Source organism: Anolis carolinensis, chromosome 6 (genome assembly GCF_035594765.1).
Source record: "Anolis carolinensis isolate JA03-04 chromosome 6, rAnoCar3.1.pri, whole genome shotgun sequence".
NCBI classification, from domain to species: domain Eukaryota; kingdom Metazoa; phylum Chordata; class Lepidosauria; order Squamata; family Dactyloidae; genus Anolis; species Anolis carolinensis.
Genome location: NC_085846.1, coordinates 28,202,335 through 28,227,060, shown reverse-complemented (window position 1 = coordinate 28,227,060; position 24,726 = coordinate 28,202,335). Strand labels below are relative to the sequence as shown.

General features: G+C 37.8%; 1 protein-coding gene across 1 annotated transcript in view; it reads left to right on the top strand.

Annotated features, from left to right (window-relative positions):
* The window catches only part of npepps (aminopeptidase puromycin sensitive), a 96,601-nt gene that overhangs the window by 13,697 nt on the left and 58,178 nt on the right, over window positions 1–24,726 (top strand). The window contains exon 2 of the mRNA XM_003222484.4: window positions 20,375–20,459. Within this exon, the coding sequence (XP_003222532.2) occupies window positions 20,375–20,459 (85 nt within the window). The remainder of the gene's footprint in view (window positions 1–20,374; window positions 20,460–24,726) is intronic.

Sequence of the window (24,726 nt, the reverse complement as noted above, 5' to 3'; positions counted from 1 at the left end):
CAAGGCAAATGAGGTAAATGAATGGAATTCTGTTCCCCCTGATATATTTTATTTGTCCTAAAAAGTACATCAGTATTTTCTGAAAAACTGTATGTTTTCATTCTGTGGATAAAATGGGCAGATAACTCGCTTCAGTGTCCTCATTCACATACAGTGTTCAGGCAAAATAGTTATTAGTACTTGCCTGGTGGTTTGTCTAGGCATGAACCCTTGCTAGGAATTATTATTTAATGTTGACAGCAAGCTCCAATTTGAAACTATGGTGTTATGCTATATTCTGCCCTACATTAACTGGTTTGGCATGTCTGAACCGAAAGGCCTGGGTTATTCTGGTTTGTTAATTTGACCCACTCATGCCTGTTATCATTCCACAAAAGTGTGAAAGAAGGGCAGCTTAAAAGGCACTCAGATAAATTGCTGTGCTGCCTCTGCCCCAATCCCCATCATTCCATATTCTCGTTTCTTTCTACATACCAATCTTATCTAGAATTCCACTCATGCTAGAATACCTATGCATTTGTCACTGCTTCGTGTCAGGCAAGAATCTTCAAGGAGACTATTTGTACTTTAGTAATATGTTCTGAGTGTATATGGTCAAGTAGACTATTCTGACTGTTAATACCCACATCATCTCAAGATCTCAAAGAGAACAAATGATTGATTTGAAAGTTTGACTATTGACCTTTTTTGATTGTATAGATATTTCCCAACTCCATTGTACATAACATTAGAACCATAAATTGGTTCTCAATCTATTTGTACCTTATATGCACATTCCTATTTTTTTGAATATCAGCCATGGATAAAAACATAAACTTTCTGATAATGGGATAATCAGACAATGACTGCTATGGAAACATGGGACCAGTGAGAAAATATGTGTGCTATGTAATAACAACAATATATATTTTATGGGCAGGTGAAACAAAAAGCCACAGTTTCTTGTACCAGCAAAAGACCTATTGTGTAGAAAGGCAAGGTGCTGAGACTTAAGGTCAAGTAACTTGCATAGACTCAGACAAGGAAGCCATGGTCCAGTGTGTGCAGGGCTTAAGCAGGGCTGTTGATGATAGAGTAACCTGGAGGTCATGAGGTCACCATAAATCAAAGTTGGAGTCAGCTTGACAAAGAGAACAACAGAACTTTGCAAAGGGCCATAAGGATAAGGCAAAGTTGTGGTTTGATACCCAAATTCCAAACCACACTTGCCCTTAAAAAACAGAACAAAATGCTCATAAAAGGTTACAGGCAAATCACTGTTTTCTCCCAAAAATTCAGTTCCATAATGCTACACCAAAGGTCTTTCAAAACTCAAACTGCCTAGGAAAATATATTTTCCCAGAAGAAGTACAGTAGTTATAAATATTTGACATCCATAAAAACACAGAATAATAGATATTTTGATGTCTTAATATTTGAGATCACTTCTTACATAAAAGGGAGAAAAAATTAAGCCAAAAATTGGCTGAACAATACATGGTGATTTTTCTCACCTGAAGACTAACTGGCTTTATCAACAAATGTTTGTTGAAATATGTCTTGGCTTAGTGCCGGGATGAACAAAGTACAGACCATAAAGACTCTTTTTTTTGTGGCTTGAGCACTCTAAGTGCCCCAGCATCAAATTGTGTATGTGAAATTGTATGAAAAATTGCGATTTGCCATCCCTAGAAAGTCCTGGAACTGTGGCTTTGGCCTAAACTCTCTTTCCAAAATCTGAAAATTTATACCAGAAGTGGATGCATGGTCACTTCAAATTTCTATTTGTTTCTAGTGATCTTTTCTATGTGTGGCCATGTTTTAGACTTGGATCAACCAATTGTGTGCATTACGGGTATAAATTTGGCCCTAGGTTCTTCCAAAGTATCCAGAATTACACCCAGATGTTGTTGACAACAGTGGTTAATCTTTTAAGAATAAAGAGTGGGATGCTTCTTAACCAAAAGACGTGAAACCAGCAGATTTTTTTTAACAGTTTGTATTGGTTTATCTTTATGCAGGTAGTCACTCATATTTAGATGTAGGATTACATATTTGCTTGCTTGGTCTTTAAAACTGGCCAGATGTGGTGTATTAAATAGTGTGAATAGTGAACTTTGAGGAATCTTGGTTCTAATTCCCTATTGAGTTAAGAAATATATAGTATCCCTATCAGGCAGGTCCATCTATCTATTTTTCCTAGCTTCTTCCAAGAAGCATAGGATGCAAAGATTGGTAATAAAATGAAGTTGCCACCTGAGTGAGTCAGAATTAATCATTTTTTGAAAGAAGCATTTGAAAATGTTGTTTTCTCTTCTATTTCACATCACTGAATAAATGAAATATGTAATGCTGTTAACCAACCTCTTTAAATGCCAGATTAGCAAAAGGTCAGCATCCTTATCAGTGAGAGAGACTTGTTAACAGCATTCAGCCATTGACACAGAATCTCCATAGGTACTTCAGTTCTTCAGTTTTAGAGAAGAAATGCTAAATGATAGGGTTGTGGTATGTTTTCCGGGCTGTATGGCCATGTTCTAGAAGTATTCTCTCCTGATGTTTCACCCACATGCCTATGGCAGGCATCCTCAGAAGTTGTGAGGGCGAAATGTCAGGAGAGAATACTTCTGGAACATGGCCATACAGCCCGGAAAACATACAACAATCCTGTGATCCCAGCCATGAAAGCCTTTGACAACACAATGCTAAATGATATTTGTAGTCTTATGTTAAGACACCAAAAGTTCAAGCACATCAGCTTCTTAATCTATCATTTTGATCTATTTCACAGTGGCAACTCTTCTATATTCATGCTAGTCCCAAATGGCAGGAAACTTTCTGATTAGCTGATAAGATACTTGATTTGTTATTGACACTACAGCTAATCATGTGATTTCAAAAGCTTGTAAATGTGTAACACTGTTTGAAGTTCTTCACTTCAGTGTAGCTTTGTTTTTCTGTATGAAAAAATTGTTTTTAGAATCCATGTTCACAAGGAGGAAGACAATCCCACTATTGTGTTCTGTTACTTCAAGTGTAAGTTTGCACAGATGTAGTTTGTTAATAGTTTCTTAAACATTAAGGTCATGTATAGCTAATATACATTACCTTAGTATAGTTTTAGCTATCTGCCATGCTATTGCCAGTGTTCCACATTCTTTTTTATGTTTCCATCCCAGTAAATATAAATGGTTGGTGTACTAGTAATGTTAATAGCAGCAGTTATAATTGTAACACTATCATGCTAACAGGCTTCTTGGACTAACTCTCCTTCAGTTATTGGACAGCTTTTCAGGAAAAAAATTGTAGAAAAGCTGTTGTCTTGCCCAGATTGCATATGGGTTTAGTGTGCTTGATGTCTCAGTATTTTGTTGTAAAGCACTATGAAAGCACGCAATTCTGTTTATAAGACCAGCAAGAAGATTTTTGCAGATTTTCCCCTCATTTGTAATAGGAAATTACCTTTATTTTCTGAAATTGAAATGTACAGGCAAATTAGTAAATGCTATATGGTTTCAGTAGCTTAATTGGATTAAAGAGCACTGTTTTAGCTGCTTCTGAAAAGATAGCATAAGGAAACTTCACATTTTTAAATCCTTTAAAATAGTGACTTCACATGCAAAATTGTCAGGATCCAGGCTGCAGAGCACCAATAACCATGCGCAGAGACCAGAATCTATCTAATATCTTTATTATAGAAATATATAAAGTCAATAAAAACAAGTGAAGAGTATAGTTCAGAAGCAGACCTTTCAGATGAGGTCAAATATAGTCCAGAAATGTATTGTCCAATATAAGATATTAGAGTTCAAAGTTTTAATCCACTTGACCGAAACACACACTTGCCAAGCAAAGTGTGGGGAAATGACAGGGTCTTTAAAGTCCAAAGTAGCTTGACAACAAGGCTGGAAAATAGGCTTGATTCTTGGCTAAATCAAAACTTGAAACGAGGCAAGCATGAAACATGAACTGAGTCCAGAGAAGTCCGTGAAACAAGGCAAGGCTGGAAACTTGATCCGTGAAACAAGGCAAGGCTGGGAACTTAATCCGGGAAACAAGGAACTGGGGTACGAAGTCCACACACGATCTCTCTCCTCAAGCTGAACAATTGACTCCGCAAGGTTCCCCTTGCGGCAAAACCCCTATATAGGGTCTTGTTTTCCCGCCAACAGAACACTTTCCCTGGAGAACAAGAAGTGAAACCCAACTCTGTCCAGATGCATGACTCCTTAGAATTTCCCAAGGGAAGCAGACCTAATCAGCTAATTGTCTGGCAGCGATTTTGAGGCTCCGGCGATTAGCCTCCCTGACTCCTCTATCTCTATTATAATTGTCCTTTCGGGAAAACGGGGGAGAATTCTGCCCAAGGCTTGTTTGGTTAACTTCCTGAGGACAAACATCTTCCAGGTGACGAGGCTCCGATTCAAGCTGAACCGGTGGAAATCCCATGTTTTCCTCCTCATCTGCCACAATAGCACTAGGAACGGGACTACAAGGCCCATGAGACATCACAAAAATGGATTGGAAATGTTGCCTTTTTGATAACTGAAAACTACCAGATACGTAATATTTTGGCCATTCGCAATGGTTCTCTGTGTGTGTGTCAAAGATATGCTTGTTCAACCTATCTAAATACATCCCCATAGTAAAAGCAGAAAGGAGCCTATTGGCTACATTTGCCTTTGGTGTAAACCCAGCCTGTTACTGACATCATGGTAAGAGTTGCATAACACAGCATATATTAGCATTTTAGAAGCAGAAAATACAGTAGAGTCTCACTTATCCAACATAAATGGGCCGGCAGAACGTTGGATAAGCGAATATGTTGGATAATAAGAGATTAAGAAAAGGCCTATTAAACATCAAAATAGGTTATGATTTTACAAATTAAGCACCAAAACATCATGTTATACAACAAATTTGACAGAAAAAGTAGTTCATTACACATTAATGCTATGTAGTAATTACTGTATTTACGAATTTAGCACCAAAATATCATGATATATTGAAAACATTGACTAGAAAAATGCGTTGGATAATCCAGAACGTTGGATAAGTGAGACTCTACTGTAGATAAGTGTGCTGTGATCAGATGACTGCCTTATTGACATGAGATTCCATAAACTTATGAAAAGTAAGCTTATGATAATTAATATATGCAAAACCCTATAAAATGCAAGAGTAATGGCTTCTTAAGCTTAATTTTTAATCTTAACAACATGCTACTCTTCTATTTCAGTCTAGTTTGTAGTTGTTATAAATTAGCATAACAGATAGTACTGAATGTTCTTTCCCCCTTGATGAGCACTCCTACAACTTTGGGCAAAAGCCTAGCTTATGACAAAGTTTGGGGATGAAAGGTTGGGGTAATTTCTTCTCTTTTTATTTGGCAGCTTGTGCAAAAGCCAGTTAAAAGGAAAAAATGTCCTCACAATTTTTGTGTGTGGAAGAAGACTTAAAGGAGAGTTGTGATGATCATATATAGTTATTTAGATAGTAAAACAAAACAAACTTGATTACTACTGTGTGTGATTCAGGTCATGAGGTAGAGCATTGTAGGTTAGCTAAAAAATTTTCATCATCTCCAGAGTTGCTCCTATTACCTTTGTGTGTCATGTTCAGGCCGATTGTGAATCTTCCTGTCAAATGCTGTGCATATGAAGAATTCCCTTCTTTGATACTTTGCTGTAATATTTGCCTTCATCATATTTTAGGGAAGTAGAAACTAACAAAACCACCTCTTGAGTATTCGTTGCTTAAGAAAACCTTATAGCAATTTTATTACCTTTATTTAAAATAAAATTATGCCCTGACCTAACTTTTTGTGATAAAATAAATGGTTATGTACGAGGGTTGAATGAACAGTAATCCCTCCACCTTCGTTACTTGGGTTTGGGTGGGAATATTTTAATAAATCAAACGCAGAAATAATCCTTAGAATGTGCTCTTTAACTACCACTATTCACTTTCCCACATAATCACCAGACAATTGGATACATTTCTGCCAACGATGAACAAGTTTTCTGAAGCTGTCACGAAAGAAGTCGACACTCTGTTTCTGCAACCAGCGTCTCACAGTACCCATCGTGCACAGATTTTCTGATAGCCAAGCAAAGCAATAATGTGACCCACACATTCTTGTGAAATGCCAGTTATGCTTGAAATTTCTCTCTGAGTGAAATGACGATTGTCCTGAATCAATCTGTCAACATTTTGCTTGTGAAACTCGGTGGCTGATTTCACAGGACGTCTAACTCTTTCTTTGTCACACAAGTCAGATGTTCCCACCTAAACATCTTTAAACTTACTCGCTCAACGACACACAGTACTCACATCAACACAATCAACATAAACAGCTTGCATTCTCTGATGAATCTCCTTTTGGTGACACCTTCTGCTGTCAAGAATTCAATGACTGCACATTGCTTAAGTCGCCTTGACCGACCGTCTGCGCAGGGTTCCATACTTCGCACTTTAACAACAAAACCGTTCAATGCTAAGACTTCCTGCCAAATGGAACTGTAGAGGAGAGTCTACTGAGCAAGCCAGTACCTGCTGCATACCAGTACTGCCATCTGTTGAGGAGTTACGAAGGTGGAGACATTACTTTTCATTCAACCCTCCTATATAGCTGCCATAGCTTAGCCATGCATCAGTGTTTTTAACACAACAGGGCCTAGGTTAATGCCTGCCAGTTAAAAAGGCAGGAAGCTGGAGGCTTTGGAGGGCTGCTGACAGTCAGACATTAGTGAGCTAGATCAACTGATTTGATCTCTCTCAGTGAAAACTGTAAGTGTGTAAACTTACAGAGATTTTTTTACAATGTTGTTCAGTGATTTCCACTGAGATTCAAGTGACTACTTGTTACATGTGGATGATGTGAAAAATTCATATGATCCACATTTTAACATTGATTTCATTTTAAAATACAGTAGAGTCTCCCTTATCCAACATAAACGGGCCGGCAGAATGTTGGATAAACGAATATGTTAGATAATAAGGAGGGATTAAGGAAAAGCTTATTAAACATCAAATTAGATTATGATTTTACAAATTAAGCTCCAAAACAACATGTTATACAACAAATTTGACAGAAAAGGTAGTTCAATATGCAGTAATGCTACGTAGTAATTACTGTATTTACAAATTTAGCACCAAAATATCACGATGTATTGAAAACATTAACTACAAAAATGCGTTGGATAATCCAGAATGTTGGATAAGCGAGTGTTGGATAAATGAGACTCTACTGTATTACTAAAACCCCGGTGGCGAAGTGTGTTAAAGCGCTGAGCCGCTGAACTTGCAGACCGAAGGATCCCAGATTCAAATCCCAGGAGCAGAGTGAGCGCCCGCTGTTGCTCCAGCTTCTGCCAACCTAGCAGTTCGAAAACATGCCAATGTGAGTAGAAAGTAAGTGGCGGGAAGGTAATGGCCTTCCATGCAGTCATGCCGGCCACATGACCTTGGAGGTGTCTACGGACAAGCTTTGAACTTGAGATGAGCACCAACCCCCAGAGTCAGACATGACTGAACTTAACGTCAGGGGATACCTTTACCTTAAAACCTTTTTAATAATAGTAGTTACTTTTCCAAAATTTTAACCTTCCAAACTAATGTAAACCTTTTGTTGCTCTTTCCTTTATTTTTTGCTGCAGTTCTTACAAAAATCTATTGAGTGATGCCATGAGAATCTCAAAATATTTCAGAGAAATAAAATTGTCCTATATATACACAAATGCTTATCAACTTTGACTGAGAGGATACCATAAATATCTAGAGTTAGAAAACACACATTCATATAGAGATGAAATTTTGTTTGAAGCTAATACAATTTTTGTGTTTCTCATTTCTAGTTGAGATACACCTCCTAAAAACTGGGAAACAGACAAGAAGATGTATTATTATTTATTTTGAAGAAGACCATACTATTTAAAATGGCAGGTGACTTTTTAAATATTTTCAATTACAATCTACTAAGGTGGTTAGCAGATCTTAAGCCAATGCTCAAGCTGCTAAAGAATTGTTTGCCATATTTTATCTGGTATGAAAATGCGATTAAGAAATGTTGCCAGCACATTATAAAACATCTGGGCTTTCCATGGTATGCAATGTTGCCTGTTCAGGTAAAGATAGGATGTCTTAGTATTGACACACAATTATATTTTCATGGCATATTTTTCTGGTTTGCTTGGTGTTTCCTGCCAGAACAGTCATTCATCTCTGAACTGAACTTCTGGCTAGATCAGTCCATATTGTATACCATGTTTGAAGCTGGCCAACAAACAGCCAGTGTAGGGCAGGCATGGACAGACTTCAGCCCTCCAGGTGTTTTAGATTTCAATTCCCAAAAATCTCAGCCAGTTTACCGGCTGTTGGTAATTGAAGTCCAAAACACCTGGAGGGCTGAAGTTTGCCTATGCCTGCCCATATATTTCATTTTCCTATTGTTGAATCACAATACCTTGTGAGCACACAGTCTAGTAAGGCACAGTACTCTTGAGGCTCAATGCCACAATTCCTTCAAGGCTTTATGTTGTCTGTGACACATTCCTGTCAGGAGTAATAGGACAATATTTGCGTTTAGTTTAGTGACCTCAAGGAGCTCTCACACATAGACTTCAGTAGTTTCCCTGTTTCATGCCTTGAATACATTATGTGCCTCCGTATAATTGATTATGTGGTAAATAATGTTTTCTGTGTGAAGTAGTTCAAAGGTTTTTAGCATGGTTTCTTTTCTGCATCTTGTTTCCGGTTTCAGAATATCACTTTATGGTGAGCTGTTTGTGGATAACGACACTAGGTCCTCTATTTCTGTCTTTCTTAAGTGAATCATAAGCATACATTTTCTGTATTAACATTAAGTTCTAGTTATTCTGCAATCAAGCACTCATATAAGCTCTCTTGTTTCAGTCACAAAGTGGCTGTGATATTTTTGTCCTAATATGTTGTTTTGAGCATAGGAAAAAAATCCAGCGAATAGCATACAGGAGCTCTGTATCCAACTTTTTTTTCAATGAAAAAACTAAGGCTTGCTGGCTGGATGCAGCCCTCCAAGATTATTTACCCAACCCCCACCCTAAACATTAGACTTATGATCGCCCTAAGTCTGAAATGACTTGAAGGCACACAACAACAACAACAACAACTTGACTATCTCATCAGCCAAAAGCAGGCCCACACTTCCCATTGAAATACTTGTAAGTTTGTGTTGGTTAAAATTGTTCTGTATTTTAAATATTGTATTATTTCATGGCTTTTTTGCACTACATATAAGATATGCGCAGTGTGCATAATTCATGTTTTTTCCAAATCCTAGTCCGCATCCGCCTTCAACAGTCTGAGGGACCGTGAACCAGCCCTCTGCTTAAAAAGTTTGAGGACCCATGATTTAGATGATAAGGTAAAGGTAAACATTTCCCCTGACGTTAAGTCCAGTAATGTCTGACTCTGGGGGTTGGTGCTCATCTCCATTTCTAAGCCGAAGAGCCGGCGTTGTCCATAGACACCTCCAAGGTCATGTGGCTGGCATGACTGCATGGAGCACTGTTACCTTCCCGCTGGAGCGGTACCTATTGATCTACTCACATTGGCATGTTTTCGAACTGCTAGGTTGGCAGAAGCTGGAGCTAACAGCGGGTGCTCACTCTGCTCCTGGGATTTGAATCTGGGACCTTTCGGTCTGCAAGTTCAGCAGCTCAGTGCTTTAACACACTTCGCCACCAGGGCTCCGGTGATTTAGATGATAGGTAGCTAAAATTCCAGGACATTTATTTAGAACTCTTAAGGTGACCATGCAATTACATATTTACCTTGTAGATATTTTATACCTGTCTTATAAAACTAGTTCTGTATGTATTTTGCAACAAAACATTTCTCAGATACTGAAATGTCCCATTGGCTAGCAAGAAGATTAAGAGAGAAAGAAAGCACAATTTTGGGGCATACTTCTAATCAAAAGAGAAATTCACTTCTATAAGTGTTATCATGGGAAAAGGGTGTCCCACTGAAGCTTTATCACCAATCCTTGTTTCCACGACAACACAAAATTTTCAAAATCCAGTTGTAGGGACAGAAAGTAAGGTGAAATCTAAAAAGGGACACAGATAGCAAAAAAAAGTTACTGGGTGTTAACCCTTCCTGTGCTATCCAAAACATTAAAAAAGTGACTGGAGTTACACTTTTAAAAATGTACCTATTCCAATTTACCTACAAATTCAATTTAGGAACAACCCTGTTTGTAACCTGGGGACTGCCTGTATAGTGGGATAGGCTTCTGCTATGTACCTAAGTGGCCTGTAAGAGACCTGTGGAATCTAAAAGGTCAGACAATGGAAAGACCTTTTAAGCTGTCCTTCTGCAGTGTTGCAGCAGTTTTTTATTTGGCTGAAGGACATCCTGATTTACTTAGTAAAGTTTAACCTGTCTTTGTTGCTTTTTATAGCTTGCTTATGCAGCATCTGCCAGGTCTGTGGATCATGCTGATTAGGCGTTGATTTTGTGTTACAAGCTTTTGTGTTTAAGATGCTGAACAAGTTTGACTGCTAGTGCTTCGCATGTGCAGTACGTTAACTGTCTGACCAAATGTTGAAGGCAGAAATCATTTTTCCATATCTGAAATGAGTTAATGCAAATTATAGGAACTATGACAATGTCTGGGATCCAAAAAACCACACAACTAATTCAACACACTGCAGGGAGCTTTGGGTGCTTTTCTTGAACTTCTGCCTCTTATACCAAATAGCAAACCAATTTTTAAGCCTAAGGGGTTTTTTTTAGAAGAAGTTTGTTTTATTTCATGCAGACTATTCAAAGTAAAAGTCAGTTTTACTAGGTACATTAAAGTACTTGGAATAACATACAATAGGCCTTTTATTCCTGGCCAGATATCTATCATTGGTCCCAGTACTTTAGACAGGATACCATGGAATTCTTGGTATGTGTACTTAGCCTGCCCGTTTATTATTTCCAGATATTTTCAGATTTGGTCCACAGATTTCTAAATTTTGGCTGTTAGCAATGTTATAATTAGTTGAACTCAATCAATCATTTATGCAAGTTAAAAAAAACTTTTACTCTGTAATTGATGTTGATAGATTGTCTGTGGCCAAGGGGATAAAAGCCTCGTGACTTGAAGGTTGAGTTGCTGACCTGAAAGCTGCCAGGTTCGAATCCCACCCGGGGAGAGCGTGGATGAGCTCCCTCTATCAGCTCCAGCTCCATGCGGGGACATGAGAGAAGCCTCCCACAAGGATGGTAAAACATCAAAAACATCCGGGCGTCCCCTGGGCAACGTCCTTGCCAATGGCCAATTCTCTCACTCCAGAAGCAACTCCGGTTGCTCGTGACACGGAAAAAAAAATCATCTTAAATGCTGACCTGCATTGTTTCTTGCAAAAAAAATTAATAAGAATATTCTGCAGAGGAAGTTGTTGCTGCATATTATTAACAATTTTACTGCTCGGCTATTGTAGCATGTGATGAGTGCAAATTAATGAGAAATACATAGTTCCCTAAATAAAGTCTAAGAATGACTGTAGCTATCAGCATTAGGTCTCAGTTGTAATTTAAAAAAAGATCTTTACCTTCATGTTCTTGATTGGAAATTGTTTTTATTTGAATATTTTTGAAGAATAAATTACTTGGACCAGGCATGTAGCCGGGGGGGGGGGGGGAAGGCCTTACATTTATTATTTAAACTGTTATGTTTATTCATATCATGATCTGATCACCATGCTCAATATATCCCGTATGCATAGGGGTATTGGGATAACGATAAAAAAGGTTTGCTAGGGTAGATCCTCTCTCACTCAGACTCAGCCCCCACTGAATCAAAATCCCAGCCCCCCCTCCCCCCGGAATCAAAATCCTGGCTACAGGACTGACTTGGACACTATCTAATAGATTAGATCAGTCTCCTGGCAGTGATAGTAAAAGCCTTCAGAGCAGAAATTGGTTGTTTAAAAAAATGGTTCTATATCTAGCCTCTGTATTCTAGGGCTGATTTAATTGAAATCAGGTTTTGGATCATGATTTAAACCATTTCATTAAAGAACTTAGTTTTTAGTATGGAACATTCCATTTAAACATCATTGTTCTTATATGACAAACAACCTTATATGCTTTTCTAGGCAAGGTTTTTTTTTTTTCACAGGAGAGTCCTATTCCTTCTGAGGCTGAGATAGTGCAACTTACCCAAGGCCACCTAGTGGGATTTCATACCTGAGCAGTGTTTTGAACCCTGTTTTCCAGAATTGTAGTCCAGCACTGAAATTGCTACACCATGCTGGCTCTTTGCAGTCCAGTCTAGAAATTACTGCAACATTTGTTATGTTGGCCACATTGTTTGACTTCCTCTTCATTTTTGCATATTCTGAAATGCAGAGGAAAGAATTCTTTTCTAGTTTCCCCTATGTTGTCCAGATCACAGTTTGAATGCTACCATACCATAGGCAATTGTGCATGATCGAGTATCATTGTCTTCCAAGAGTAGAGTCTTCTATTTTAATAACAGGACGTTGTGTGTTCACTGGAACAGTATGGATAGACCAAGGATGATGACTGTGTAGCTCTCCAGATGTTCTTGGACTGTAGCAATAAATAAATTCACTGCAATAAGTAAATATAGTCATAATCATCATCATCATCATCATCTTTGCTATTCCTCACCTTTGGGTATGCTGGAAAGGGCTGATGGGCATTCTGACAACATGTGATAAGACATCGTGTTCCCAATGCTGAATAAACAATGTCTGGCCTACAAATTACATGGTGTAAGGAGACAGTGATGTCACATATTAGGGTTAGATGTGCATCAGTTTCATCAGTATTGCTTTCATCCCTCATACATTTAATAAAGTTGCAGAATCTGTTCCAATAGAACATGGAAGATAGTGTAATGCAGCATATTTCTAACTTAAGACTTTCATTACAAAATACATAAAGGACATTTTAAAAATCTTGAATTTGTTTTAAAAATTAGAACTAGATAAAAGGAAGTAATGAAATTCTGTTAGATGCAAATACTGTAATTCCTGTTACAAGAACAAAATTCTCCATTTAAAAAATAATTCTCATATAAATATTCATGTATGTACAAGCTGTTTTCCAGAAAACAGATTTTTTTTCTGTGTATAAGAGGCTTTCAAATATTAATCACTATTGCATAGCTCTTGATGTATCTTCTTTTCTACAAAGCATTAAACATCTGCATTTTCATTTGACTAATCATACAGAATGTCATATGATAAACTGTGTTGATGCTTGCTTTACATTCCTCTCAAAACAAGGATTTAATCCTGACCATGATGTCATTTAAATAGCGCTCCACTGAAATCATATGCTTCACAAGCACATATTTTGCATAATCTAGTGTGCATGGGCTCTGTATGTTTAATTTATGACTTGTCCTGTTTGTGGGACTTGAGAACTGAACATTTGATTATATTTAACCATTAACTTAGTGCTTCTACATTTTGGCACTTTGTACTCTTCTGTATGGTTTCTGTGTGTTAGCAAGAATCTTAAAGCATTTTCACACCAAAGCAGCCGCCAAATTACTTTCAGAAATGTCTATTTATTGTATATATACAATTATGGATACTATGTTGTATGTGCAAGAGTCTGGAGTTTTTAAGGCTTACCTTTTAATTGTAAATGTAACCATCCCTCAGGAGTAGAATTTAGATTAACCCTTTCTCCCCACAGAGCTCTGACTTACATAGTTTCCATGCCTTGATAATGAAGTGGAACTAGTATATGAAAGGAGACAAGTGTGCAACTATATATTGGTGGTGCTTCTTGGATAGGCTTTGAAAGTCTATCTGTTCGATGATAATTTTTCTGGAATTTTTCATTTGTTATAGCAATTCAGATAACCCACTTTCAGTAGATTCTGAAAGTGTAGCAACTGTGCAGACAAAACTATTTGTAATAGAGGAATGACAGTCTCAATATATTATTTGCATTTTGACAGTTTTTGGTTTTTAAACTGGTGCATTTAGAACCGAACTAATATTTAAATAATGGAATCAGTTTTTTAGGCATTTGTCTCAGATTTCAGTGCTCTTAGCAATGGGAATAGAACCATGAATTGGGTCAGGATAGGAGAGGCGTGAATCGGATTTTTGGGAATCAGTAATTTTTGTTAAAATGCCACCCTCTGGAGAGTTGAAAGTTGGTTTTCTGGGCAGTGGCACCTGCCACTTTGTCATTTGTGTCACCACAGTTAAGGATTTTCCTGCCTTTAGTCAATATCATGTGAAATACCAAATTATTCTAGATTCTTCTATAAATTAGTTGGAAAAGTTGTGTTACCAGTGTGTTCCTAAGTCAGGAGTGAGCAACAGCTGGGCTACTCAGCTATTTTTTATAGGATGCTGTAGTCACCATAGTAAAAATGTATTTTTGCTGAGAAATATGACTGGCAGGAAGAGTGCATATTGTATCCCAACAGAGTTGTGTTGTCATTGGGGTGCTGAGAACATAATTCTTCTGAAAAACAAGGATATATATACCCCATGGATAATATGTTTCATAGAGAAATTCTGGTGATTTTACCAATTGGAAAACAGTGGCGAAATAGTGGAAACAGCAGTAGGTGACTGTGCCACCTGTTCTGGGGAGGCCATTATGGCTCCCAACCTTAGGAAGGTGCCTACTATTGTTGTAATGACTAGAATCAATTACATCCATTGAGGTTTAGAAAACCACAGTGATGCCACAACATGTCTTCTTTGGTCTGCCCTATAAACTCTATTTTTCCTCCCTGTTGCTTACTATTCTGAACCCCTGTTTACTGGTTCAGCAGCATAGTGATCCCACTCCCCTGGTGCAATGCACATGGGATTGGGTATGGTAGATTAGCCTCCTTTGAGATATCCATAACACTTTAATAAAGATTGGATAATTCAGATAAGGAAATTGTTGTCACTCTTTGTTACTGAAATTTGTCTAGGTGTAAAAGTATTTTCATAAGTTTATGTAGTAGCTTTTGTTGTCAAGTTGTGTTATATAGTACTAGCTGTGCCCGGCCACGCATTGCTGTGGCGCAGTATGGTGGTATGGGAAATAAAGTATTGAGGAATTGGTGGTAGTTAAGGTAAAGGGTAAAGGTTTTCCCCTGACATTAAGTTGAGCCGTGTCTGACCTTGGGGGTTGGGGCTCATCTCCATTTCTAAGCCGAAGAGCTGGCATTGTCCATAGACTCCTCCAAGGTAATGTGGCTGGCATGACTGCATGGAGCGCTGTTACTTCCTCCCGGAGCAGTACCTATTCATGTACTCTCATTTGCATGTTTTTGAACTTTAGGTTGGCAGAAGCTGGGGCTAACAGTGGGGGTTCTGTCCGCTCCCCCCGATTCAAACCTGAATGAATGCTGTAATTAGGGAAAATGATTAGCATGTAATGGCCTTGAAGCTTTAAAGCCTGTCTGTTTCCTCCCTGGGTGAAGTTTTTGTTGGGAGGTGTTAGCTGGCCCTGATTGTTTCATGTCTGGAATTCTCTTGTTTTCAGAGTGGTGTTGTTTGTGATATGTTATGTGCTTCTACTGCCTGTGGCCCTCAGAAAACAGAGGATTTGCCAGACTTTGATGATGGGAAAACTTTGTTGGGAGGTGTTAGCTGGCCCTGATTGTTTCCTGTGTGGAATTCCCCAGTTTTCAGAGTGTTGTTCTTTATTTAGTGTTCTGATTTTAGAGATTGTATTGTTCTGTTTTATTATACCACAGTAATTTTTATATATTCTGATTTTAGTGTTTTTGAATAATTGGAGCCAGATTGTATTCATTTTCACGGTTCACAGCAAAATAATAATAATAATAATCATAATAATAATAATCAGAAAGTACTGGCTAAACACCAGAAAAATTGAAGAAGCTTTGGTAATTGTGAAAGAACAAATTACAGCAACAGCCAGAAAAATTGAAAGATATGAAGCCAGAATCATCCAGTACAGACAAAATCAACTGTTTCAATCAGACCAAAGACGGTTCTACCAGAGTCTGAACCAAACGACAGACACAGTAACCATAAAGCCAGAGAAAACTGCAACAACTAAGTTCTGGAAAGAGCTTTGGGAAAATAATAAGAACTACAACAAAAATGCTGGGTGGATAAAGGAGTTTGAAGGAAAATTCTCACAGAACAAAATGGAACAGATGGAAATAACAACTGAAATGATCAGCAAACGAGTGCAAAAAGTCAAGAACTGGACATTGCCTGGTAGTGATCAACTTCATGGATTTTGGCTCAAACATCTGATTAGTTTACATGGAAAAATGGCCAAACAATTCAATGAGATGCTGCAGAAAGGAAGTATCAGTGAATGGCTAACAACTGGAAGAATCTACCTGATACAAAAGGATCCAGCAGAAGGAGCAGCACCAGGAAACTACAGGCCAATAACATGTCTGCCCACTATGTTTAAACTACTGACTAGCATCATAACTGACAGAATTCAAGACTATCTTGAAGAAAAAAACATCTTGCCAGATGAACAGAAAGGCAACAAACGGAAAAGCAGGGGCACAAAAGACCAGTTATTAATTGACAAAATGATTCTGGAGAACTGTAAAAGCCGAAAAGCTAATCTTCACATTGACTACAAAAAGGCCTTTGACTCACTCCCACACAGCTGGTTCATCAAGTGCCTGGACGCCATCGGGATTAGTAAAAACGTTGGCACCTTTATTGAAAACATGATGGAGCACTGGAAAACTGAACTGTTTGTTGGAAATGAAAGCTATGGACTTGTCAACATCAGAAGAGGTATTTTCCAGGGAGACTCATTGTCCCCTCTGCTTTTCATTATTGCCATGATCCCTCTGTCAACAGTCTTACAAAAAACAAATCTCGGCTATCAAATATCTAAGAAATCTCACAAAATCTCGCATCTGATGTACATGGATGACCTGAAGCTGTATGGGAAACGGAAACTGAAATCCAGTCTCTGACTAACACTGTCCGAATTTTTAGCACTGATATCAGCATGGAGTTTGGTTTGGACAAATGTTCGACAGTGGCATTGAAGAAGGGAAAAATCATTGAAAGTGAGGGCATAAATATGCCCAATGGCCAAACAATAAAGTGTCACCAGCCAGAGGCCTATAAATACCTGGGCATATAACAGCTGGACAACATCAAGCATGAACATGTGAAAACTGTGATCAGCAAAGAATACACACAAAGGGTCAGAAAAATTCTCAAAAGCAAGCTCAATGGAGGCAACACCATCAAGGCCATAAACACCTGGGCCATACCTGTCATAAGATATACTGCTGGCATCATAAATTGGACACAGATGGGACTGGACAATTTGGACAGAAAAACAAGAAAACTCATGACCATTAATCATTCACTGCACCCTCGCAGTGATGTTGACCGGCTATATCTGCCTAGAAGATCAGGGGGCAGAGGACTCTTACAAATAAAACAAGCAGTCAAAGAAGAAGACCATGCCCTGGCAGAATATGTAAAGCAAAGTGAAGAACCTGCTTTGATTGAAGTCAAAAATCAGAAACTCCTCAAAGCACAGCAGACAAAAAACCAGTACAAGAAAACCACACTACAAACTAGAGCTGACAGCTGGCACAACAAAACATTGCATGGAAAGTTCCTTGACAAAATTGAAGGAAAAGCTGATAAGGAGAAGACCTGGCTATGGCTCATGAATGGGACCCTGAAGAAGGAGACAGAAGGCCTGATCCTTGCAGCCCAGGAGCAAGCCATCAGAACAAATGCAATTAAGGCCAAGATCGAAAAATCAGCTGATGACCCAAAATGCAGACTGTGCAAGGAAACCGACAAAACCATGGATCATATCCTCAGCTGCTGTAAGAAAATTGCACAGACAGACTACAAACAGAGGCACAACTATGTGGCCCAAATGATTCATTGGAACTTATGCCTCAAGTACCACCTCCCAGCAGCAAAGAACTGGTGGGATCACAAACCTGCAAAAGTATTGGAAAATGAGCATGCAAAGATACTGTGGGACTTCCGAATCCAGACTGACAAAGTTCTGGAACACAACACACCAGACATCACAGTTGTGGAAAAGAAAAAGGTTGGGATCATTGATGTCGCCATCCCAGGTGACAAGTCGCATTGACGAAAAACAACAGGAAAAACTCAGCCGCTATCAGGACCTCAAGATTGAACTGCAAAGACTCTGGCAGAAACCAGTGCAGGTGGTCCCAGTGGTGATGGGCACATTGGGTGCCGTGCCAAAAGATCTCAGCCAGCATTTGGAAACAATAGACATTGACAAAATTACGATCTGCCAGCTGCAAAAGGCCACCCTGCTGGGATCTGCGCGCATCATCCGAAAATACATCACACAGTCCTAGACACTTGGGAAGTGTTCGACTTGTGATTTTGTGATATGAAATCCAGCATATCTAGCTTGTTTGCTGTGTCATAATAAAATAATAATACAGTAATAGTAATAATAATGATTTTGGTAATACACACTGCTTCACTCCCTTGTCAGCTTCCTTTTTGGAAGAATTCTTTCTTGGGAGGTGTTAGCTGGCCCTGATTGTTTCCTTTGTGGAATTCCCAATTTCCCTGCTTTCAGAGTGTTGGTCTTTATTTACTGTCCTGGTTTTAGAGATTATATTGTTGTGTATTATTCTACCACAGTAATTATTTCATATTACAGTAGAATCTCACTTATCCAACATTCGCTTATCCAGTGTTCTGGATTATCCAACGTAGTCTGCCTTTTAGTAGTCAATGTTTTTGTAGTCAGTGTTTTAAATTCATTGTGATAATTTGGTGGTAAATTTGTAAATACAGTAATTACTACATAGCATTACTGCGCATGGAACTACTTTTTCTGTCAAATTTGTTGTATAATATGATGTTTTAGTGCTTAATTTATATAATGATTACCTAATTTGATGTTTAATCGGCTTTTCCTGAATCCCTTCTTATTATCCAACATATTGACTTATCCAACGTTCTGTCGGCCTGTTTATGTTGGATAAGTGAGACTCTACTGTATATTTAGAATCTTATATTATCTGCTTAGAACTGGATTGATTATATGAGGTCCCTTCTACCCAGCTGGATAAAATGCACACTGAAGTGGATTATATGGCAGTGTGGAGTCAATATAATCCAGTTCAAAGTAGATAATATAAGATTATAAATGGGTTATATAGCTCTGTGGAAGGGCCTTGAGTCTACACTGCCATATAATCCAGTCAAAATCTGATAATCTGTATTTTATAGGCAGTGTGGAAGAGGTTTAAGTGAGGCAGAACTCTGCCTGTCCCCTGGGCCGAGTGGGTTGCTAGGAGACCAAGAGGGGAGAGCTTAGCCTTCTAAATGGCAGCTAATTGGATAAAAACAATTATTCCTCTCCCTCTAATTAGGACTTTATTTTTCTTTTCTTTTTGTTGTATCAACCTAGAGGCGTGGATGATGGGTTGTGTTGTCAAATTTCGAGGTTGGGGGGCCTTTAGTTTTGTTGTTTTGTCGGTCGCCAGGATTCCATCACTCTTTTATATAGATAGATAGATAGATAGATAGATAGATAGATAGAAGGTGGCATGTGCTCCATATTCTGATGCCATTGCATTTCATTGTGTGAGTGAAAGTATTATTCTGTGCACACATTTGTTACAACCCCCCCCCCCCCCAGTATTTTACTAATGTTTTTACTGCCTTAATTCCTATGTATTGCTCCCATTATTCTTAGCCAGCATAGCTAGTGAAGACTGGCATCTCATGAACACAGGATCTGGTGAGCAAATATTAGCTTGCCTTGAATTAGATGTTCACAACTGAAATTGTAGTACTTATGTTTATTTTTTTCTTCTTCTACATTATAAATCAGCATTGTAAAAAATTAAGCATTTATAGCTTTCAAAGGCTTCAGTGTGGACCCAGTAGCTACATTGACATCTTGATGTTTTTAAAGATAAATACATCTTTGTTGTTTTTAATTGAAAAACAATTTAATTATTCAAATCATTTTCATTCAACTTTGTTTTTTAAGCAGTTCATGTCAGTAGAGGGAGAGTACAGCTCTGGTGTGCTATGAGCGGTTTTTATTTATTTATTTAAAACATTTATATTCCACCCTTCTCACCACAAAGGGGACTCAGGGTGGAGCACAATACATATACTGCAAGGATTCCATACCGGGACATAACATAATTATAAATATACACAAACATTAAAATCAGTTATATCTACTTTAACTAGATAAATTGTTAAATAATAATTATCCATCTCATTATAAACTATTATCTATGTGGATGAATGCCAGTCTTGGTTTTCTTATGTATACTGAAGCTGCTGGGAAAGTTTTTACAGTTTGTTGACTATTTCATAAATTGCAACACATTAAGTGTCAAATGTAATATAGATATATCTTTTTCTTGCAGGTAAAACATGCAACCAACCAGATTGTGATGAATTGCGCTGACATAGATATTATTACAGCTTCCTATGCACCAGAGGGAGATGAAGGTAAGAGGAAACCTTGGTATCTTTTTGTATGTGCCGTCTCCAAATACAAAATGTATCAGATAATAAATTTGCTTGCAGTGAATGTTTCCTATCTTCTTTGAGTGAAGATATTCTAAATGACATCTAAAATTTGCAGCATATAGTAGTACAGATGTTTGGTAGGATTAAACAGCTGGATATCTGGGATGTAGAAAAAGATATAATAATTTATACCTGGCCCTAAAGAGGAGAGAGTACTTGAATTAGGAAATGGTCAGCCAACACTATTAATGTCAGTCAACCCTATTCTGCAGTAATGAGGATTTTATACAAAGTTAACAATTATGTGAACTTGATATAGCTTATTAGTCATACGCAGCAACCCAATATCCACATATAGTAAAAATGCTTTTGATGACTCTTGAGGGTTACAAACATTTCTGAGTATTTAGCACACCAGCGTGCATTACTGGTAGGACATCATTTTTTGCTGTATCATATGTCTACAGACTTGCCTTAAACAAAAGTCTACTTAACATGCACTAGATATCACTTTTTGCATAGTATTTAATAGACTGAAGGGTTTTTTTGACGTAAAATTCAGTACAGCATTTATTAATTTATTTTAATTAAGCGTTTTTCTACCCAAACCTCAGGCAAAAAAGCTCCCAGGATTGCTTACAGGTCATTCATTTGACAATTTCCTGTCCCCAGGTTTACAATAAAGATGAGGCAGGACACACAAGGAAAAGGGAATGGCAGTGAAGGCAGGGATTTGGTCCAGTAGAAAAGTCTTTTCTCCCTTAGTAACCAAAGAATTGGCAGTTGGAATATGAAGAGAGAGTGCCTATCTCCAGGTTCTGGGATAAGGCATAAAGGAGCTGTGCTTGGTTGCTTTTCTCTCACTCTGATGTCAGAGTAATGGTAATTGGTACGTGGAGGGAGGGCCTTTTACCAGCCATTGGTGATCAGGTACATTGCATCTGTGTCTTGCTGATTCTTCAAATGCCAGAGTGATGGCAGTTGCAATTTGGGAGCTATCATATAGAGCAGGGGTCCCCAGACTAAGGCCCGGGGGGGGCGGATGCGTTCCTCCAAGGTCATTTACTTGGCCCTTGTCCTAAACTTTAGATTTAGGATTAACCTAAGTCTATCTAGTTTTGGAGGTCTTTTTGCTTACCTATGGTCTTATGAGATCATCTAGATGGTCTGAAGGTCTCTTTGCTTAGCTACGGCCTTATGAGACCATCTAGATGGTCTTTGGAGGTCTCTTTGCTTACCTATGGTCTTATGAGATCGTCTAGATCAGGGGTCCCCAAACTAAGGACCATGGGCCGGATGCGGCCCTCCAAGGTCATTGACTTGGCCTCTGTCCTAAACTTTAGACTTAGGGTTGACCTAAGTCTGAAATAACTTGAAGGCACACAACTACAACAATCTTAATTTTGGACTATTTCATTATAGTCTGGCCCCCTAACAGTCTTCGGGACTGTGAATTGGCCCTCCACTTAAAAAGTTTGAGGACCCCTGATATAGAGATTTCTGTACAAGTTTATCCACTAGGAAAAACAAAATGGGGAAGGAATGTATTACTGGACATAGACTATGTAGGTTTTGGAGCTATTTGTATAATGTTATAATGACAAAGTGTTGTAAATGGTTTTCAGAAATGACAAATAGGAATTTGTTTTGATGCAGTAAACCTTTACTAATCAGAAGGGACTGGGAAAACAAAAATAAAACAGTTTCCCTCTAGCCTTCATCAACTACTCCTCTAATCTATAGATAGCAGTAATAACATTCTGTGCTTATAATTTATTAGAGGAGTGTCAGTCACATTTATGTTTGAATTCAGATATTGTTTATCTAGGTTGCATTGTTTTCACTGGGATATGCACTGAAATATTCATCAATATGTAGACATATGGGTGTGCACTTTGTTGAAAGCAATGCAGTGGAAACTGGCTGCAACTGCACTTGCACACACATTTGAATGGCAGTGTATTAATGCTTGTGGCTCTTGAATTTATTGTGGAAATATACATGCATAAAATTTCATCTGCATGCAAATCCCTGTGGTGGGGTTGGTGTGTGTTAATAAATGGAAATAACTCTAGAGGTGATCAAGTGCAAGGAAAGTCTCTTGCTGAAACAGACACATGGTGGGCCTCTTTGAAGTTGATTCTGTAGAATTGTGCTTGTGGGCAATTGCTACACTGTCAGCTTTTTCATTTAAGCAAGAATGCTGAGATGATTGAGCATTCACATCTGCACACTGCTCTCTCTCTCTTGTCAGTTTGGGGAAACAGCATCCATGTATGTGTTATTTATGCTCCTGTTATTTATGAGTAGAGATTCTTTTTTCATTTTCAAATTTTCCTACGAACGCTTGCATCCAAAATATGTAGAACTGATTTTTGCATTGCTTGTCTATGGTCACAGGGAATAGTGTGGTGGATTGCATCAGTCGTTCATTAAAATGGCAAGCTTCATGCATAACAGTAAACCAGGTTGTTGGATTTGCCCCCTCTGTTCAAGCCTGTAAACAAAATATGATTTCCCAGCTACAAGCCACAGTGAGACTTTTATCTTCCAAGTGTATGAATTTTCACTTGCTTACACCATGCATTGTTATATCTAAACATAAAAACCATGACTTGGAGCTTATCTACTCAGCTGCCAACTCTGAAATGAGCTGATAAGAGAAAGGCAAAGGCAAACCTCTCCATCTTCAACCCCTTTTCAGGCAAATTTTGACAAAATGCAGTAATAGGTTACTGTAAGTCGTAAATGACTACACACAACAACAACACATTTCCATTAATTTTGAGGGAAGTCATAAGTAAGAAGAATAATTTTACTGCCCTCTTTCGCCATTAGTTTTCTTTTTGGGTGTAGAATCCCTCATGGCTCCAATTAGAAATTATATAAACATCAGAGGAATTAAAGTTCAAGACATCACTCATAAAATTAATTTATATGCAGATGACATGTTACTGTTCCTTTCACATCCAACAAAATAGTATTGTCTAATTCTGAAATGTATTGTAATAGAATTTTAGATATACATTGTACTAAAAATTAATTCCAACAAACCCAAATTACTTGGTATAAATACAGAATTTGAAGTACGAACCTTAGAACATTGTATGGGTTTGTTTTTCATGATTCCAATACTCAGAATTCTAATAAATAAAAAAAATTCCAAATATCCTATAACTTTAAAATAATATCAAAATTTGAGCACCAATAAAGTTGTCCCTGTTGGGAAAACCTGTATTGGCTAAGGCATATATCCTTCCATATTTTTTTTCCTCTCTTTTACACTATCCCATGGAGACCTAAATGTAGATTTTAGAAAGATGCTAAAATCTGTTCAAAAAATTATCACCTTAGATAAATAATTGAGTTTCATAAATGAAGTTAGCTATACAGCACTTCCTGAAATACTGTGTAGCATTCCATTTCAGTTAGGACAATGGGTTTTCAAAGCAGACAGCTCAGGTGTCTGTGTGAATATAGAGATACAGGTTTTATATGATTGTTTCATCTTTCTATCTAATACTGTACTTGGAAATATCACTTAATACTTCATTCTCAGAATCTGTGTTAACGCTGTCAATTTTTAATGAAGAAAATGCAAAATTACCACAGAAAGGATTGGTTCCAACTGTAGTTGCTAGGCTAAAATGATATACTCTTAAATTGCAGAAGGACAATCTCTCACAGTGGTTGAAAAGTTGTGGTAGACTGCTCTTGCTGACAAAATGGACAACAAAAGACTGATTATGGGGGCGGGGGAATAGCAAAAGATGACTTTGCAACAACAAAGTACCTGTTTTGTATCTCGTATATTGGACTTTACATTGAAATAAGTTCCATAATGGATATACAGTATGCTACACTATACAGTGTTTTGTATAGATGTTTGTTTGATGTTGTTTCTGTAAATGTATATGACCATTTGTCAGGGTATTAATAAATTAATTGATTGATTGGATAAATATGGCATTTTAACATAATACTTCCGAAAATCAGGAAGATTTTGGATATAAGGACTGTCTTTAAGTAACTCGTTCAAGTGAAAAAGAAGACATAAAAACTTCTGATAACGTTGCAAAATATTTTTTGTGACCAAAAGCAAGCAAAAATGAAAATGAAAAAAGGTTTCCTGTGACATATTCAGCTCTTGTGTTTTTAAATTGTGAGCCTGTGACTTATAAATCTGTTTAGTACAGTTACTGTGTGAAATTATTTCTGGAACTGTAATTTAAATTATGCTAAGCGC